At 39.2% G+C, this 22,035-nt stretch overlaps 1 protein-coding gene across 1 annotated transcript in view; it reads right to left on the bottom strand.

Moving 5' to 3' along the window:
- LOC136860872 (gonadotropin-releasing hormone receptor) overlaps positions 1–21,228 on the bottom strand; it is a 141,233-nt gene extending 120,005 nt beyond the window's left edge. The window contains exons 1-2 of the mRNA XM_068225999.1: positions 21,210–21,228; positions 16,829–17,041 (exon numbers count right to left, since the gene is read on the bottom strand). Coding sequence (XP_068082100.1) covers positions 16,829–17,041; positions 21,210–21,228 — 232 coding nt within the window. The remainder of the gene's footprint in view (positions 1–16,828; positions 17,042–21,209) is intronic.
- Positions 21,229–22,035: the final 807 nt, after the last annotated feature.

Here is a 22,035-nt window from a genome sequence, read left to right on the forward strand (position 1 = left end):
GTAAAAGAGTTTAAAAAAAATGCACGCTCCCTTGCCTTCTGCTAGTCAAATCGAGAAGGGAATTATGCATTACAATGGTACACAGGCGTTGGAGAACTACCCTATTCCTATTGCTAGTTAAAGTCGATGTGGGGAGTACTGATTACAACAGCAGACGCCCACCTGCTGAGAGTCACTATTGATTTGTAAAGTATTAATTACAATGTAATACACACCCCTTTCTAGATCGCTACAAATCGACTTAAATTAATAAATGTAGATCGACATACGGAAGTATATGCATGTTCACCTTCATTTACAGAATAACTGCTGCTAAACGGTGCATGATATCGAAAAGCGGATTGTACGGTAAGACACCTCTGGCCTCATTTAGCAATCTAAATGGCTGGCCCTATGATATTTCCTGGTATTTCATCTATTTAAAGGTATGATTGAGCAGAAACGTTGAATAGGGTGAAATTTGTCTAAGGTTTTCACACAGTGAATTACTTTTCAGATACTTATGCGACAGCTTCAAACATAGAATTTGGCTGGTGGGCCAATATTCGTGTAGAATTTGATGATCCCCTCTTTCCTATAAGTGAATCAAACCATCAATTTACGTGTACAAAGTGCAAAATTTAGGTAAATCCAGAAATATAGCCAAATTTAACATAAGGGATAGAGATACAACTAAAAGTCATAGGATCAAAGTTGTACATCACTCTTAATTGAACGGAGATTGTGCCATCCGTTTTGTGATACGACTTACCGTTTGGCCACCAAATACCTCGAAAGGAAAGTCTGCACCGTCATTAAAATTGCCTCCATATTTCGATATTTTTTGGGGGCAAAAAATTATTTTTTAAACATCTCGTAAATCTTCCATCGATTACAGGCAAAAAGCTTTAATTTTGCCAAATTTCTATTTTCTAACTCGTCTGGGAGATTGTGCTGCCATTTTGATATGGGGGAGGGGGTTAAAAATTAGGACTTTCAGGAAACTGTTAAGCCTGTGAAACGTATAGGTCATCCTTCAGGATAAATATCACCGACTGTGTTCTTATGCAGATTTGAAAACTCCCAACGTGTCCCTCTTAGATAATTTTGAGAATTTTAGATTTTTCTAGGGATCCTGAAGTCATCAGGTTGTCTGGTACCAAGTTTTAAGTTTCTAGGATGCCTAAAATGGTCTCATTAATTCACGTCTGTTTTCATTTTTATGCCTTAATTTATATATGTATAGTACAGTATATATAGATCGCGCCAAACTGACTTCTATTTATTAATATGGATTATATATTTCACCCGCTTCCGAAGTGGTTCTAGGGGCGTCTTACTCCCACAGTGTGTTTTCCAGGTAGTAAGTCATACTTGAAAGTCATACTGAAACATACACATGTCTATTACCTTGGGTATATTTGACACTTTATTTTTTCACCCTTTCTCACCCTCTATGCCAAAGGGGGGCATTTTTGACAATTTATTATTTCACCCTTTCTCATCCTCTATACCAAAGGGGGGTGAGGCTGGACTTAAAAAATCTGGAATGTTACTATTCATCTCGGTGACCCGGAAAACTATGGATTAGGCAGTATATTCGATTATTATTATATCTCATTACCCTCCCCCCTAAAGGGGGTCAAACTTTGAGTTTTAAAAAAACCGGGAGTGTTACTATTCATCTCAGCGACCACGAAAACTATGGCTTCGACACTATTTTCGATTATTTTAAAATCTGAATCCACCTCAACCCCACCAGAAAGGGGGATGAACTTGGACTTGTAAAATATCCGGGGTCTCACCATTCATCTCAGCGACCCCGACAACTATGGATTCAACATTATTTTCATTTATTTTTATATATCACTCTCCAATTGCCACCCACCACGAAGGGGGCTGAACTTTAAAAAAATCCGGAGTGCCATTATTCATCTCAGCGACCCCGAAAAGTATGGATTCTACACTACTTTCGATGATTTTTATATCTCAGCCCCCTCGCTCATCGGTGCCTAAGGGTTCCTGGGGTGTCCTACCCCCACGTGGTTTGTCTCCTGATGCTAAAATTTTGAAGTGTACAATTCACCTCGGCGAAATCGAAAACTATGTATTCGACACTATTTTCGATTAATTTTATATATCAATACCCCCTCGCCCCCGATCCCAAAGGGGGATAAACTTGGACTTATAAAATAAACGGATTCTCACTATTCATCTCAGCGACCCCGACAACTATGGATTCGACACTATTTTCCATTAATTTTATATAACATTCTCCCATCTCCCCCACCACGACGGGGGCTAAAATTGGACTTTAAAAAATTCCGGAGTGTCACTATTCATCTCAGCGACCCCCAAAAATATAGAATCGACACTACATTCGATGATTTGTATATCTCAGCCACTCGCCCCCCACCCCTAATGTTTCCTGGGGTGTATTACCCCCACGTGGTTTGTTTCCTGATACTAAAATTCCGGAGTGTCACTATTCATCTCAGCGAACCCGAAGCCTACGTATTCGACAGTATTTTCTATTATTTCTATATATCAATCCCCCATTCCGCCCCCAACGAAGAGGGCTGAACTTGGACATTAAAAAATTCCGGAGTGTTGCTATTCATTTCAGGGATCCCGAAAAGTATTGATTCGACACTACTTTCGATGATATATATGTCTCACGCCCTCGCCCCACCCCCCGCCCCTAAGCGTTCCTGGGGTGTCCTATCCCCACGTATTTTTGTCTCCTGATACTAAAAATGCGAAGCGTACCATTCACCTCGGCGACCCCGAAAACTATATATTCGACACTATTTTCGATTAATTTTATATATCACTCCTCCCTCGCCCCCACACCAAAGGGGGATAAACTTATAAAATATCCGGAGTCTCACTATTCATCTCAGCGACCCCGACAACTATGGATTCGACACTCTTTTCGATTATTTTTATATATCACTCTCCCATCGCCTCATACCACAAAGGGGGCTGAACTTGAACTTAAAAAAATTCCGGAGTGTGACAATTCATCTCAGCGACCACGAAAAGTATGGATTCAACATTACTTTTGATGATTTTTCTATCTGAGCCCTTTCCCCCCCTGCCCCTAAGGTTTCTTGGGGTGTATTACCCCCACGTGGTTTCTCTTCTGATACAAAAAATCCGGGGTGTCATTATTCATCCCAGCGACCCCGAAAACTGTGGATTCGACACTATTTCATATTATTTTTATATATTAATCCCCCATCGCCCCCCACCCCGAAAGGGGCTGAACTTGGACATTTGAAAATTCCGGAGTGTCACTATTCGTTTCAGCGAGCCCGAAAAGTATGTATTCGACACTACTTCCGATTATTTTAATATCTCACCGCCCTCGCCCCCCCCCCCCGCCGCCCCTAAGGTTTCCTGGGCTGTCTAACTCCCACGTGGTTTGTCTCCTGATACTAAAAATCCGGACTGTACAATTCCCATCGGCGACCCCGAAAACTATATATTCGGCACTATTTTAGTTTAATTTTATATATTACTCCCCCATCACCCCCACCCCAAAGGGAGCTCAACTCGGACTTTAAAAAATCAGGAGTGTTACTATTCATCTCAGCGACCCTGAAAAGTATGGATTCAACACTATTTTCGTTAATTTTTATATCTGACCCTCTTGCCCCCCCCCCATCCCTAAGCTTTCCTTGGCTGTCTTAACCCCACGTAGTTTGTCTCCTGATACTAAAAATCCGGAGTGTACAATTCACCTCGACAACCCCGAAAACTATGTATTCGACACTATTTTCGTTTAATTTTATATATCAGTCCCCCCTCGCCACCCACCCAAATGGGAGCAGAAATTTGACTTTTCAAAAATCGGGAGTGTCACTATTCACCTCAGCGACCCCAAAAAACTTTGGATTCGACACTATTTTCGATTATGTTTTTACCTGAACCCCCTAACCCCCACCCCTAAGGGGGGTAGTGGTGGCTTACCCCCACAGTGCTCGTCTCCAGATAGCAAATAATATGTGTTCAAAATTTGATTGAAATTGCTCCAGTGGTTTAGGAGGAGATGTGTCATTTACACACATACATTTATCATCAGTATCCCCTCGCTCCCCACCCAAATGGGAGCAGACTTTTGACTTTTCAAAAATCGGGAGTGTCACTATTCACCTCAGCGACCCCAAAAACTATGGATTCGACACAATTTTATATTATGTTTTTACCTGACCCCCTAACCCCCCACCCGTAAGGGGGGTAGTGGTGGCTTACCCCCACAGTGCTCGTCTCCAGATAGCAAATAATATGTGTTGAAAATTTGATTGAAATTTCTCCAGTGGTTTAGGAGGACATGTGTCATTTACACACATACATTCATCATCAGTCCCCCTCAACCCCCACCCAAATGGGAGCAGAATTTTGACCTTTAAAAAATCGGGAGTGTCACTATTCACCTCAGCGACCCCAAAAACTATGGATTCGACACCATTATCGATTATTTTTTACCTGACCCCCCGAACCCCCCACTCCTAAGGGGAGCTAGAGGTAGCTTACCCCCACAGTGCTCGTCTCCGGATAGCAAATAATAAGTGTTCAAAATTTGATTGAAATTGCTCCAGTGGTTTATGAGATGATGTGTCATTTACATACAAACATACAAACATTCATTTTTATATATATAAATAAGCGAATTCTAGGACTTCACTTCCAGGAACGGCAGGATTTCCACCCTTTCCTTCAAAGGAGCAAATACACTCCATACGCTAGTCAACGCACATGCACCTTCAAATGAGAGCAACAAGAAAGACCCAGAGAAAGTAAAGGAATTCTGGGAAGACTTGGAGGAAACTTTATCCAAGGTACCAAACAACAATGTGATTATACTCCTTGGAGATTTTAACGCACAACTGGGGAAAGAAAGGAGATTCAGAGCCATAATCGGAGACTATCCAGCCCACAAAAGGACTAATCAAAATGGAGAGCGATTGATAGAGTTATGTACGACCTTCAATCTGGTCATGAAATCTACAACATTCAGACACCTCCCAACAAAAAAACACGGATATCTCCCAACCCCAACCTAGGAGAGTTCCAGATTGATCACGTAGCTATCTCAAAACATGCGGAAAAGGAGATCCAAAATGTCAAAGTCCTGAGAGGTGCAAATTTAGAATCAGATCACTTGCTCTCCAAGATCAAAGTCAAGATCATTCCAAGATCCCAGAAAAACAGGAAATAAATCGAACAACAATGTCTGACAGAGAAAATCTCAGAATGCACGAAGATTTTGCAACAGAATTAAACAAAAAACAGTGCCAGGGATGGGAACAGTTGAACGAGTCTATGATTGATTCTGCTAGAGTCACAGTTCCTCTAGAGAAAAAGAGGAAACGTGCATGGTGTTCATCTGAATGTGATGATGAAATCGAAGAACTCCAAAAGGCGTGGGAAAATTGGTGTTCCCAGAAAACACCAGAGAACCAGAAGAAGTTCCAGGAAACAAGAAAAAGAACACCCAAGACCATCGGGAATCTGAAGAGAAAGAATGAAAAGGAACGCTTCATTCAGATCGAACACGATTTTCAAAAAAATAACACTCGGGACTTTTATAAAACATTCAAGAACACCTTGAGTAGGTATGGTCCACCAAGCCTCAACTTCAGAAACCAAGAAGGAAATGTAGCTCACAGTGATGTGGAGAATTGCCAGATTCTGGTAGACTACTTCGCAAAACTCCTCAATTGTGAGCCACCGTCTCAGAAATTCGACTACAATCTCAACGAACCAAACCCAGACTCGGACCCTCCGACTGTGGACGAAGTCACGAGAATCATCAAGACCTTAAAGAACAACAAAGCACCTGGAGAAGATGGGATTATTGCCGAACTTTGGAAATATGCTGACAACAGAGCGATCGTTGAACTGACAAGAATCCTACACACAATCTGGGAAGAAGAGAAGCTGCCGGATGGATGGACATCAGCGTTAATACACCCTCTTCACAGACGTCAACAATTACAGGGAAATATCGCTACTACCAGAGACATATAAGATCTTTTCAAAGGCACTGCTAGATAGAGCAGAAAAAACAATTGGAACCACAAATTGGTGGGTTTCAAGGAGGTTTTATAAAAGGCAGGTCATGTGCGGAACAGATCCTGAACCTGAAGTTGATCACACCATACCAGAAACAGAAGAACAAGAAATTCGTGCTCACATTTGTGTACTTCAAGAAGGCCTACGATTCGGTAGAGAGAGAAACACTGATCCGTATTCTAGAAGAAATGGGTCAAGATAGGAAGACCAGAGAGCTCATTAAATCGACTGTGACTAACACAACATCCAAGGTCACGTTCAGGGGGATACTATCAGAATCCTTTAGGATTAAAACAGGGGTCAGACAGGGAGATGGGCTTTCTCCCCTTCTATTCAACTGTGTTCTTGACGAGGTCATTAGAGAGTGGCGCAAGAAAATGCAAGGAATAGGCGGTATACGAATGGGATATAAGAAGAAAGGGACTGTAGTCGACTGCCTAGCCTTTGCGGATGACATTGTGATTCTGTCAGTGTCAATAGAGGAGGCACGGAACCAGTTTGCCCAGCTCCAGGAACAAGCAAGTAAGGCAGGCTTACGGATCTCCTTCGAGATGACACAGTACATGACCAACATCGAAACAGCACCCAGACGGATGGCAGTGCAGTGAGGCAGGATTCGGAAAGTAGAGAAATTTAAATATCTGGGAGAGTGGATAGATAACAACCTCTCAGATAAAGAGGCACTGATATCGAGAATCAACAAAATGAATTTGGCATACAAGCTAAGTATGAACACCTATAACAAGAACATCTCAATCAATGAAAAACTCAGACATTACCAGACAGCGATCCGTCCAGAAGCCTTATATGCAGCTGAATGTTTGAACCTAATAAAGATAGGATTGGTCAAGAAGTTAGAACCTGTGGAGCGAAAAATTCTAAGGAAGATACTGGAAGCCCAGAGAACAGATCATACAGAAAGAAAGCAAACCAACAACTCTACTGCAAGGTAGAAAAGATCTCAGGCACCATCCGGAAGAGGAGAGCCATGTTCTTTGGACACATCTACAGAATGGACCCGGGAAGACTGACCAACCAGATAGTAAGGTTTGTTGAGACCAGGAAAACTGTGGTACGCTGGCATCAGGAAGTGAAGAAGGACTTGACAGAAATGGGAATACAACGATCGGAAATAACCGACAGGGAAACTTACAAGTTGAAAATAAAGAACACAAAGAGTTTCAGAGAAAAAGTTAGTCTGCGGACCCAAACACCATGGACGGAAGAGAGAAAAAGGTTGCAGAGTGAAAGAATGAAGGATTACTGGGCGCAGATCAAAGCCCAGAAGCAGTTGAAATCGAATTAACGTGGTCCACAGTTGGCCAAAAATAAATAAATAAATAAATAAATAAATAAATAAATAAATAAATAAATAAATAAATAAATAAATAAATAAATAAATACAAGTAATACAGTAAGTGTGGGAGAAAGTCAGAGATAAATTTTCCCTATTTTTGCAGATGAGCAGAGAGAAATAAACGCAGAAAATGAATAATATTATAATTGGGAAATGCTGCTTTTTTTATTCATCGAAGTTATTCAAGCATTTAAACCCAAACCAATTCCCCACGGCACTTAACGCCCTTGAAAGGGCCTTGGCCTGCCCACAGACAACTGCTCAGCCCGAAGGCCAGCAGATTACGAGGGGTCGTGTGGTCAGCACGACGCATCCTCTTGGCCGTTGTTCTGGGCTTTCGAGACCGGGGTCGCCATCTCACCGTCAGATAGCTCCTCAATTCTACTCACGTAGGCTGAGTGGACCTCGAACCAGCCCTCAGGTCGTTTTCAAGCATTTGCTGTAGAATAAAATTAGTGTTTCCATCGTCCGGTCATAAAATGTGGTGGTGTACTCGCCTAACGATTTCGTCTTTCACGTCGTTGTTATTGAAAATTCGTCCAGGCTGGACAAACTAACGGATGCAGAAATTACAACGAGCTCTATTCGTTTGATTCTGAGCAATGTCATGAGAAACGTTTTAACTTGCTCTCTTATATAACAATATCCTTTCGTCCTGCAGGCTATTGTGAATCTCAGATTTTACCTCATTAACTGCGTTTGTGAAGAGGCTGGAGGTAGTTTTCAGATGCTCAGCCTCAGCCTTTTGTGTCACACTCACACATCACTTCCACAACAGCGGAGGATCTATACACAACATAAGCTATTATATTGTAATGAATGTAGTGCACTACGGCCGTACTTCAACTGAGCACGCTTTCTCTGTAAGATTTCATTTGCAGTTAGACTAGCTAGAATAGAGTGACCTCCTGAATACAAGGCAAGTTTATGTGGTGGTCTCTGTGTCACACGTTATCAGTCCAGAGGCTTGCTGGATCCTGAAAACCACCTCCGAAGACAAGGAAATAGCATAATCCGATGGCGGTACTATAATGAAGCGTATTTGGTAAGATTGGTAGTGAAATAGTTTGCTATTGTTTTCCTCATTGAGCTAAAAAGTGCTATTGCAACAGAACTATCGTATGAGTAGCATTTTTCATAACATCCAGACGCACTAATCGTGCTTTGAATGTCCTTACGCAGGACCACACGTACCTCAGCAGCTTGCACGATGTCACAGCCGTAAGTGAGACTCAGTCTTCGGTGGAAGCTACATTTTACTCTGTCCTGTGCTAAGAGTCAAATATGAAGAAACCGTATCCCTCAGGAAATAACCACGGAAGAGACCGGTAAATATAATACAGCGTGCTTCATAAATGCTTTTTATTACTTTTATCAGAGGACATCCAGCCAGAGATATGAAACGAACTATTTTACCACATTTTAGGCCTGAAATCTGGAACGTGTATGATCAGGCAATAAACAAGATGCACGCACAAATAAGTATGTTGAAGTGTGGAATTTCTTAGAGCACATCGAGAAAGATGTGAAAGATAATTCTGTGTTAATATTACAACTACAGTAACTGAATATCATATACTAAATAAGCACCAATTTGAAACATTGTTTTGCAAATACCAAGAATATAAGAAATCACGAAGTTGATTTATCGTAGTTAAAAATAAATGTAATAGAAAGGAAGGTTGTGAAATTAGGACTATTAGGCTATACCATATGGTTGATAAGCGAGGCATGGGCGAATTTTTAAAAGCTATTATGATCAGTGGAAAATTACAAAGAACAGTGTAAACAGCCTATGGGATGGGTTTAAAGCAATTGTTGGGGAGTGTCAAAAGAGGCATGTGACTTTAAAAGTGGTAAGAAATGATAAGGACTCATTATATTATAACAGGAAAACAAAGAGATTAAAAAAGAGGTGCAGATTGAAGAAGCTTACTAGAAAATTGAATTTATCAAAAAATTCATTTAAGGGTAACGTGATGACAAACATAATTGGCAGCCATATGAATTTCAAGTAGGAAGGACATTATAAGTACTTTAAAACAGAAACAGGTCAAAGGAAGGACATCCAGGGGTCATAAATGAGCATTGGGAGTGTATATATGAATCCTTACAGAAGGCAGTAATATTCAGTCAGCAGTATGTAAAGGTAGTTGGATATAAGGATAATGTCCTGATAGAGGAGATGACTAATACTGACGAATTACTGAAATTTTTTTATGATAATAAAGACATTTACAAAATGTTACAAGATTTGAAAGCTAAAAAAGCAGCTGGGATGGACAAGATTTCTTGGAATATACTAAAGGCAATTGGTTGGGATATAATGCCATATCTGAAATTCTTATTTGATTACTGTTTGTATTAGGGAGCGATACCAAATGAATGGAGAGTTGCGACAGTAGCCCCATTGTACAAGGGAAAGAGTGATACATATAAAGAGAATAATAATAGGCCAGTCAGCTTGACATGTGTTGTTTGTAAGCTCTGGGAATGCATTCTTTCTGATTATGTTACACATTTTTGTAAATCAGTAACTGTTTTGACGGATGGCAGTTCGGTTTAAGAAAGGTTTTTCCAGTGAGGAAAACCGTAAAAATACTTTGTGGGACGTAAAGCTAATAACATTATTATTCAACTTGTAGGATTCGAGCAAGGTACAGCAGATGTTTAGGATTCACGAGCTCAAATGGACTGTGCCACTATTATCCATCCAAGGGTTTTCATAGGGTAGGTGAGATATTACTGGGTAAAATGAGGACTATTGGACTAGGCAAAAAGAGTGGTTGAATGGGTGGCTAATTTCTAGAAAATAACGCATGCAATTAGAGTAGGTGAAGCGTTACCTAAACATTTTCAGTTCGACACTTTATGACGCCAATTTGATCACTCTTGTATCACTGTTTGTGCAAGTCGGTTTCAGGGATACAACTAAGGAACTGAGCCTTAGAGGTTGCCTCAAGATGTTCCCTGGCAGTTATTTAACGGCTTTAAGCCAACCATCAAATTTACCATCAAATTTTCCTTCAGACTGGAATAATCTAAAAAATATAGTATGCAAGGCATCCCAGAAAATTGGCAAACTGTCTAGAAACGGAAACACAGATAGTGGAATGACACATGTGACAAACAACAGAACTAAGAATATGACAAATATGGAACTCTCATAAATCTGAAATCAAATTGCAAGAATTCCTTTAAGTACAGAAGGAAACATCCGAAAACAAGACCAAACCAGTCTGAATGAAATAGACCAAGACTTCCAGAAAAACAACAAGAATTTTAAAGCAGAACTCCAAAATTACCAAGCACCGAATCTTTGCTTCAAACGTCCAGACGGATCATTAGAAACAAACAACAAGGACAATTGCAAACTTCTTGTAGACTACTTTAAATGTCTCTTTAATTGCGAAAGTCTACAAAACCAATTAACCTTTGAAAAATCTACACCATTTCCGGACTCAAAACCTACAACTCTAGTAGAAATCAAGCGAATAATTCAAGAATTGAAGCAACAGTAATTGCTGAAATGTTGAAAATGGTGAGAAAATGGCTTACGCAATTCAGAAAATCATATAGAACATTAGGAATAGTGAGAAAATTTCAGAAGTCTGGAAATGTGCACTAATTCACTCACTCCACAAGAAAGGGGATAAATCAGATATAAACAATTACAGAGGGATTTCCTTACTATCAGTCGTCTACAAAATTTTCTCTAAAGCCCTATTGAATAGATTAGAAAAACAAACCTACCATCTCACTGGAGAATATCAGGTAGGGTTTCGAAAAGGAAGATCATGCCCAGAACAAATCTTAAACCTAGAAACTGTTTTAAGAATTCATAAACAAAACAAGCAATAATTACCTTCGTTGACTTCAAAAAAGCTTATGATTCAATAGGCCGACAGACTCTATTCAAAATAATTGAAGAATTTCAAGTCGACAAAAAAAAAAGGGAATTGATCAATAAACTCTAACAGGAACAACAGCGAAAGTTAAATTTTCAGGAGAAATTTCAGAGCCATTCAAAATTAAAACAGGGGTCAGATCACCACTACTATTCCATCTAATTCTGGAAGAAGTGGTTCGAGAATGGAAAAATGAGACTAAAGGGATCAATATTGGTAGACTTCTAAAAAAATCACTGTGATTGCCTCGCCATTGCAAATTACTCGGCAATCTTCTCCAACAGCAAACAAGAAGTACTCTAGTCCGTAGAAAACATGAAAGGTCTCTAAATTTCATATGGAAAGACAAAGTATATGGAAGGTACAAAATTAGGATTTAACAACCATCCTCTAATCACTGGATATGGGGAAATCTTCTAATTATATAAATCAAATACCTAGGCGAAATTATGCAACCAAACGGGATGAATCAGCAAGCAATGAAAGAAAGAATTACAAAATTACAAAAAGCATACAAAATTGTCTGAAGCAGATACAACAACAACAACAACAAAAATTCCCAAAACGCAAAATTACTACACTACAACACAGCTGTCAAACCAGAAGCCCTTTCTGCGTCAGAAACTATGATGATTTCTGACAGATTACAAATAAAAAACATCGAAAAACAAGCGAAGAAACTTCGCAGGAAAATTATAGGACCTAATGCGAAAATGCCGACCCTGTGGTGTAGGAGCTCTTACCCGGAGGTCTCGGGTTCGATTCCCGCCCAAGACAGGGATTTTTACCTGGACCTGAGGGCTGGTTCGAGGTCCACTCAGCCTACGTGATTAGAATTGAGGAGCTATCTGACGGTGAGATAGCGACCCCAGTGTAGAAAAACAAGAATAACGGCCGAGAGGATTTGTCGTGCTAACCACACGACACCTCGTAATCTGCAGGCCTTCAGGCTGAGCAGCGGTCGCTTGGTAGGCCAAGGTCCTTCAAGGGCTGTAGTGCAATGGGTAAATGCAAACATGGTATTTCGATGAATAGGGAATCACAGGAAACCTATTAAGTAGCAGAAAAAGTCACAGACACTATTAGAAAAAGAAGATTAAAATTCTATGGTCACCTGATCAGGATGGATAACAATAGGCTAACAACGAAAATACTAAATTTCGCAGTTTCTCTAAAAAATCACAACTGGCTTGCAGAAATAAACAACGATCTTCAGGAAATTGGTATACATGTAGAAATCTTGCAAGGCAGAATAAAATCAGTAATTTCATAAACAAACTCAAATTTGATGATCAACCTAAATAAGCTACAGGAAGGGCGGAAGAACGCAAAAAGAAGCACAGCAAAATGATGAATTCATTTATGGAAGACAAGAAGGAAAATGCTAATAAACTTCATACGCGCTCCTTAGTTGGGCATAACGAATCAATAAAAAAAAGCAAAGTCACCTCCGTACAAGCCATGAAAGCCCTTGGAGGAGTGGAAGGTAAAGGCTTCTACCATTGTTAACCTCGGCACGTGATGGGGTATAGTGGTTAGCTCTACGCCCGGCCGCCTTTCTCCCCAGGAATTAACCTGGTACTCATTTTTGGTGTAGGCTGAGTGAATCTCAGGGCCATACGCACCTCCGGAAGTGGAAATCTCGTTTCTTAAATTTTACGACTTCCTGACGGGGATTCGATCCCACGTCCTCCCTGGCGAACCGAGCACGCCTTTACCGCTCGGCCAGGCAGCCACATAACTAATCAATAATAATAATAATAATAATAATAATAATAATAATAATAATAATAATAATAATAATAATAATAATAATAATAATAATAATAATAATAATAATACCGGAGGTACACCCTCTCCATGCATTTAAATTAAGCGCCTTTTAGAAGGCCATCTATAACATAAAAAATGAAACTCATTTCTGAAGAAGTTTGAACATTCATCGACAGATATCTCTAGTATCAGTTTATGTGCTCCCTCTGATATGAGGATGGACAATTAATTTCTTAGAGAAATTTTGTAAACATTGGTTTCCTAAACTGTGTTGTTTGTAGATTGTTTTTGGTGTTCTAAGGTTATCAGCAGTTCTATCTCTTCCCACCAGCTTAAAATTGTAGACAAAAAGAAATTTTGTACATTTCTTTAAATAACCAATCAGGGATTTTGATATGTATTTGATTGTCCAATGGAAATTGTAGGTGTCTCAGGGCTTCATCCCAGAGAAATCTGGAATCTTCCTCTCAGCTATAAAAGCTGGGACCGCTGGGGCCATATTGTCTTTCGATCGCTCCAGTCCAGCAGTAGAGTGTGTTAGTAGAGGAGGCAAGGGAGGGCTTACCTCGTCGATCTACGGAAGGTCTAACAGTACAAGGTAATAGCAGACATAATGTAATTATGTAATAGTCTCAGAAAGTTAACTCGAGGGGAAGGTTTCGGAACTGCGTGTTATTGTAGTAGAGGTTAGCGTCGTGTGTGATGTATGAGTTGGAGTGATGTTGGGGTGGCTGAATGGTCAGCGTTGAGGCCTTCGGTTCATAGGGCACTGGGTGGGGAATTTTAATCACCTCTGATTATTATTATTATTATTATTATTATTATTATTATTATTATTATTATTATTATTATTATTATCATTATTATTATTATTATTATTATTATTATTATTATTATTATTATTATTATTATTATTATTATTATTATTATTATTATTATTGATTCGTTATGTGGCTGCCTGGCCGAGGCGGTAAAGGCGTGCTCGGTTCGCCAGGAAGGGTTCGAATCCCCGTCAGGAAGTCGTAAAATTTAAGAAACGAGATTTCCCCTTCCGGAGGTGCGTATGGCCCTGAGGTTCACTCAGCCTACACCAAAAATGAGTACCAGGTTAATTCCTGGAGAAGTGAGAACCCTCTTATATTCTCCTCAAGCTTGATCGTAAGCTCTAAATTAATCTTTTCCTTGTAATTTAAACTTTTTCTCCATCTGGTCACCACCGTAGTATAGGCTTAGCCTCTGTAACTTAGGGCCATCAGCCCAAATACGGTTTTAGGTATTTTTCAAGTGTATTTCAGAGGAGTGCAAGTGTTCGCCTCATAACATTTTGTTTTTCGGGCAGTAACTTCAACCTTTTCTTTCTTAACTAAGGCCACGTAGAATGGGTACTTGTTATCCCTATTAAAGTTAACTTCCATGATTCATTTTCTTTTAAATGTAACTGTTGAGCAGATAAGACAGTGACTTCTGTTTGGTTTTGGTAAAATGTAGATTGTGTCTTTAAGAAGCCTGGAGATTAGTATCCTAGAGAGTACTGAGTGAAGCAACGGCGCTCGTCCTACTGTTGTTAATTTTCGAGCTCAGTCTCCTTGATTAGTTATTGAAGGGAGCAGTAGTGCTCTTGTTGAAGTTGTAACGGGGGAGCTTCAAGCTAAATTTATGTTGTCTGTTGTAGACTTTTCTCGAGCTTATGAGCTAAACTTTTGTACCTGACTATTTGTTATTGCTTGGCAAAGTGTATAAACTGAAAAGAAAAGACCTAGGAAGGAAATATATTCCGAATTTTAACATGATAAATGATTATTTAATCTTTTCTGTATCCACCCATTCATGCCCGCACCTTCTTTCACCTCTGTTCACCACAGTATCGCCGGAACAACAACAATAATAATAATAATAATAATAATAATAATAATAATAATAATAATAATAATAATAATAATAATAATAATAATTACGTGAGGCTATTTCTGGTCTGGCGTAGCCCTTCGAAGGCAGACCCTACTATGAGAGTGGGTGGCACCTGCCATGTGTACGGAACTGCGTGTTATTGTAGTAGAGGATAGCGTCGTGTGTGGTGTATGAGTTGGAGTGATGTTGGGGTGGCTGAATGGTCAGCGTTGAGGCCTTCGGGTCATAGGGCACTGGGTTCGATTTCCAGCCGGGTGGGGAATTTTAATCACCTCTGATTAGTTCTTATAACTGGCGGCAGTACCAATTTTAGTGAAAATGGAAGAGTGTGTACAGGTGCTTTAAGGCAGAAACAGGTTCCAAGAAGGATATTCCAGGAATCATTAATGAACAAGGGGAATGTGTATGCGAGGATCTTCAAAAGGCAGAAGTATTCAGTCAGCAGTATGAATAGATTGTTGGGAGACTGATGAGAGACTACTGGCAAAAATGAGTGCAATTGGATTTGACAAAAGAGGGACTGAATGGGTGACTCTGTTTCTAGAAAACAGAATTCAGAGAATCAGAGGAGGCGCTTTACCTGTCCCTGTAATAATTAAGAGGGGAATTCCTCAAGACAGTATTTTTGGACCTTTATGTTTTCTTATATACTGTATATATCAATGATATGTGCAAAGAAGTGGAATCAGAGATAAGGCTTTCTGCACATGATGTTATTCTGTACAGAGTAATAAATAAGTTATAGAATTGTGAGCAACTGCAAAATGACCTCGATAATGCTATGAGATGGTATGTTGATAAACGGGGTTAAAAGTCAGGTTGTGAGTTTCACAAATAGGCAAAATCCTCTCAGTTTTAATTACTGCGTTGATGGGGTGAAAGTTCCCTTTGGGGATCATTGTACATACCTAGGTATTAATACAAAAAAAGATCTTCATTTGGTTAATCACATAAATATGATTGTATATAAAGGGTACAGATCTCTGCACATGGTTATGAGGGTATTTAGGGGTTGTAGTAAGGATGTAAAGGAAAGGGCATATAAGTCTCTGGTAAGACCCCCAACTAGAGTATGGTTCCAGTGTATGGGACCCTCACCAGGATTGCTTGATTCAAGAACTGGAAAAGTCCAAAGAATAGCACCTCGATTTGTTCTGGACTATTTCCGATAAAAGAGTAGCGTTACAAAAATGTTGCAAAGTTTGGGCTGGAAAGACTTGGGAGAAAGGAGACGAGCTGCTCGACTAAGTGGTATGTTCCGAGCTGTTAGTGGAGAGATTGCGTGGGGGGACATCAGTAGACGAATAAGTTTGGGTGGTGTCTTTAAAAGTAGGAAAGTTCACAATATGAAGATAAAGTTGGAATTCAAGAGGACAAATTGGGGCAAATATTCGTTTATAGGAAGAAGAGTTAGGGATTGGAATAACTTACCAAGGGAGATGTTCAATGAATTTCCAATTTCTTTGCAATCATTTAAGAAAATTCTAGGAAAGCTACAGATGGGGAATCTGCCACCTGGGCGACTGCATTTAATGCAGATCAGTAGTGATTGATTGACAGTAAAAATACATAGTGTCCGAGCTAAGGGAATTGACCATTTAAGGTTAAAATCTCCGATCCAGCCGTGTATTAAACCCAGGTCAATCGGTACCGAAGAGCGCTTCGCTGACCATTCGCCCAAGGAACCAGACATTTTCGTTTATGATATCACAAGTAATAGTACAATTCACTGATTCTTCTGAATAAAAATTCAATATAATCCAGAAATTGGCGTGTGACGTTAAATGGAAGTGAGAATTGATTGCTCTGGTAGAATACTCACGAGAGATGGTGACTATGGTGGACACGTACGTCGAGATGAGTATCACAAGTGGTAAGATGAACATGCACACCAAACTGAAAGTTGTATAGAGCTGTTCCTGCCATGGTTCAGTGTAGAATCCATAAGTGACACACTGGTAGAATTCCTCGTAGAATGGGCCTTTGGATACGTGGAATATCACAAGCTGAAACAATGTGAGAACTAAGGTCAGTACTGTGTTTTATTGAAGATAACAGCTGTGTAGTTTATATTCGGATTGCTTACTGAACCCCACCAGCTAGAACAATAAAATAAAAGGCAACAAAGAAAAAGACTCTAGCAAGCAAGATAGTAAATTTTTAATCAATGTACAAGTATGAAGTTTACAAACCATTGGGTCGCTAGGAAATAATTTTTATCCTTGATACATACATACATACATACATACATACATACATACATACAAACATACATCATCATGATAGACCGTTATGCTTTCAACGTTCAGTCTGCAAGCCTCTGTGAATTTACTAAACGTCGCAAAAATCCTCTGTTTTCATCTAGTGCTGTGGCCTCATTTAGTTCTATACCTCTTATCTTTAAATCGTTACAAACTGAGTCTAAGCATCGTCGTCTTGGTCTCTCTCTACTTCTCTTACCTTCCATAACAGAGTCCATTATTCTCCTAGGTAACCCATCTTCCTCCATTCGCCTCACATGACCCCACCACCAAACCCGGTTTATGCGTACAGCTTCATCCATTGAGTTAATTCCTAACTTAGCCTTTATCTCCTCATTCCGAGTACCCTCCTGTCATTGTTCCCACCTGTTTGTACCCGCAATCACTCTCGCTACTCTCATGCATGTTACTTCTAACTTAAGAATAATATATCCTGAGTCCACCCAGCTTACTCTCATGTAAAGCAAAGTTGGTCTGAAAATAGACCGATGTAAAGATAGTTTCGTCCAGGAGCTGACTTCCTTCTTGCACTGTTAATAATAATAATAATAATAATAATAATAATAATAATAATAATAATAATAATAATAATAATAATAATAATAATAATAATAATATGTTTTATTTATTCTGGCAAAGTTAGGGATGTACTCTCTTTCTTAAACTTAACCAGTCTTAACCTAGAACACTTAATAATAACTACTGATGACCACAATATGATAATATTAACAATAATAACAGTAATATTATTAATAAAAGTAACCACACTTAAAACAAATTATATCGTCTATATAATACACATCGTACGTAGAGTACATTAAAATATATGAATAATGAGTATTATAACTACTACTTAAGAGAAAGTTTAGAAAATGTATACATTTCTACAGTACACCGAAATATCGCCTTCAGTTGAGAGATGAAGAGAAGGATTAGTAAGAATTAGAAGAAGAAGATCTGTGAAAGGAAGAGGGAAATAATGATGAAGTGGTGGTAGAAGGTGGTGTTTTTAGGTCATAATTTGATTATTCATGCATGTTTACCTAGCATTTCGACACAGGCATGTTTAAAAGCTGAGCTGCTGGAGATGCTTCTGACGTCCACTGGTAAGAGATTCCATTGTCGGGCTGCGGCAACGGTGAATGATTTCGTGTAGATTGCTGTTCTGTGTACAGGAAGGGATAAACACATGGTGCTACAAGATCGGGTATTTTTGTTATGGTCTGTGGAGAGGAGCTTGATGCGATAGGCTGATTCAGAAGTTTTAAGAATATTATGCAAAAACCAAAGAGTATGAAGTGTGCGTCGTTCTTTCAGGCGAAGCCACCCGAGCAGTGTGTAAGACGGTGTAACATGGTCTTATACAAGCATTCTGAGCACACTGTAATTTCCTTCCCCAGTCTACTCCTAGCTTGTTGTAAACTATATCGCAATAATCAAAATGAGGTAATGCAAGTGATTTTCTTTAGTTTAAAAAGGAAAGAGAATTTGAATTTACTGAGACAGTGTAGCGTTCCGTATATATTTCTACACACAGATATAGTTTGGGCAGACCAGGACAGATGTTCGTCAAATATTATACCAAGATTTCTTATATTTTGGCTATGTTGTATGGGGGTACCACTTATGGACAACTGTGGTGACGCTGTTCGATTGAGTTTGCAAAGTAATTTAGGGTAACCAATAATTATTGCCTGGGATTTTGATGGGTTTAATTTTAATCCGTGATTTTTGGCCCATATATCTACTGCACCTGGATACAATCTTACTATATTACCATCTTGGGAGAACACACATCTTAAATACTTGAAATTATCTATCTGGTCCAGTTTTGTACCATTTCTCAGGATGCTTATGTATAAATCTGTCTAAACTGCTATTTCCGTCCGTTCAGGTTAAACAAAATCTTCGACAAGCACCATACATAAAAAACTGGTTGGTAAGAGTTACAGCAATCCATTGTTTGACACTCTCCTGGAGAGAGTACCGAGTAAGTGGCTGTGCGGTTTGGGTCACGTAGCTTGCATTCGGGAGATAGTGGGTTTGAACCCCACTGTCAGCAGCCCTGAAAATGGTTTTCCGTGATTTCCTATTTTCACACCAAGCAAATACCGAGGCTGTACCTTAATTAAGGCCACGGCTGTTTCCTTCCCACTCCTAGCCCTTTCCTATCCCATCATCGCAATAGGACCTATCTGTGTTGGAGCGAAGTAAAGCAAATTGTAAAAAATGTCTCCTAGAGATAGAAAAGTTACCCTAAACATATTCTAAAAGAAGTGCAAGTTGGATTCTGCCACAAATCTCACAAAATAATTTATTCAATTGTTAAATGAAGTGACACATTATTCATCACTGAAGAGGGTGTAATTTTTGGGCACAATGTAAAGCAGAATCTCTATATATAAAAATGAATGTTTGTATGTTTGTATGTATGTAAATGACACATCACCTCCTAAACCACTGAAGCAAAATCACAGAAATTTGGTACACTCATAACTTACTATCTGGAGATGAGCACCGTGGGGGTAAGCCATCCCTAGCACCGTTAGGGGTGGGGTCAGGGGGGTTATATATAAAATTAATAGAAAATAGTGTCGAGTACATAGTTTTCGGGTTCGCTGACATGAATAGTGACACGCCGGAATTTTTAAAAGTCCAAGTCAGCCCCCTTCGTGAAGGGGGCGAGGGGGGGGAGTTAAATATAAAAATAATCGATAATAGCGTCGAATCCATTGATTTCGGGGTCGCTAGGATGAATAGTAACACTCCGGAAATTTTTGAAATCCAACTTCAGCCGCGATACAGGCTACAACCTCACTGAATTATGGCTACCTATTATCAGAACCATTAGAGAGTAATGCTTTACTGTTGCCATTCGTTGTCTCTAGCTGGGGCTAAAATGGCGTCCTGTTTACATCTTAGGGCACTATTTCAAGTTCCTTGTTGCTTTCTCCTAGCAACCTGTTATGCGTCGTTTCATTTCTCTGTTGTCTTCTGATGAAGAAAGGCAAGGTTCCTTTCGAAACGCGTTGAGTGTATTTTGTAATTAATTACACGGCATAAGCTCAAAAATATACCTCATGAATTATTATGGATGTTGTTTAAGTCCAAGTTCATCCTCCATCGACATGGGGGGTTCACAAGTGGTGAAAAAGAAAATGTTCAAAATGACCGAGAGAAAAAAAAAATTAAATGGCGTATGGCTTTTAGTGCCGGGAGTGTCCGAGGACATGTTCGGCTCGCCAGGTGCAGGTCTTTTGATTTGACACCCGTAGACGACCTGCGCGTCGTGATGAGGATGAAATGATGATGAAGACGACACATACACCCAGCCCAGTGCTAGCGAAATTAACCAATGATGGTTAAAATTCCCGACCCTGCCGGGAATCGAACCCGGAACCCTGTGACCAAAGGCCAGCACGCTAACCATTTAGCCTTGGAGCCAGACACCGAGAGAAGTATCGATCTGAAAGTTTTCGGTGACAGTCCCAGTGAGTTCGAATTGTGTTCATCACATATTTAGCACGACGCGTAAATCCATACAGTTATAACTTACTTGTATTATTTGTTTGAAAGGATCATCTACTTCACAGACAATCTGTGGTCCCACAAGAAAATAGTTGAACACGAAACTAAATAATCTCAAATTTTAGCTTAAAATTATATACGTAACAATATTTCTAAATCTACAAAAAATGTTCGTGAACTATCAGTCAGCGTCACAAAAAAGTCACTTCAAACAGGTAAAATAAATCCTAAAAGTAAATATTAAAGCCGGGCACTACAGCTAGTTTTACATAATACTTTCTTGTTTAAGAGGTTAATTAAAATATAATGTAATCATCCCATCTTTAGACTGATTTTCAATGAACAATTGGACATGCACCAGGAACATAATGTGTCTGTTCAAAGTATCAGGACAGATAATAAATGTTCACTCACTGAACAAATGTGATGCCATTATCATGATGTGATTTCATTAACGAGTTATGACCTCATAAATGCATGTACAATACCGATCTCCAATGTATGGAGAGGGATTTTTATTAAACCTAGGAGTTACATGTTGTAGCGTAATTCGATTTGAATTAATCACATACGATGAATAGCTCACAATACCATGACTCCAAATACTGTGATCAAATTAATCGTATGACGTTTTCCATATGAAACATGGAATGATTAACTGTGCACTCTTCGTTGAAACCTCAGTTTTTATTTTGTATTTTTTCTTGAAATGTATTTGACGAGTCACATTGTCATCTAGAAAAACGAACCGAATGAGCAAATGAACTTTATTCGTAGCCTTCGGTTATCCTACCCTTCCCGATTTTACTGGGAAGTAACACAGATAAAAGTGAAGATTTCCTTGCCATTTTTCTATTTTTTACAGGAAATCGCTGAGGTGATATCACTTCAAATAATTTTCCTCAATCACACGACAAAATAATTTATTCGCACTAAATACTGCGAACTCTGAAATAATGCTTGTTATCAAACAAATATCGTACACAATAAAGGAGACTTACAAGTTAAGATGATTATAGATCATAAGATTAATAAACAAAATGCCGTTCTTCATAGTTAAAGGTCTTGTATTTTAACGGAAAAGACGAAGTAAGTAATCTGTATGTCGAATTTCGCATTACTGTAAATAGAGTAATTTGATGAATGAAAAGAGGTTATTTAAAAATCTGGTTATCTGACGGGCAGTGTAGAGGAGGTATGTAAACCGTAGCTTTCTGTGTTGAGGGTCTCGAGACCGAAT

The sequence above is a fragment of the Anabrus simplex genome, chromosome 1 (genome assembly GCF_040414725.1).
Source record: "Anabrus simplex isolate iqAnaSimp1 chromosome 1, ASM4041472v1, whole genome shotgun sequence".
Taxonomy (NCBI): Eukaryota; Metazoa; Arthropoda; class Insecta; order Orthoptera; family Tettigoniidae; genus Anabrus; species Anabrus simplex.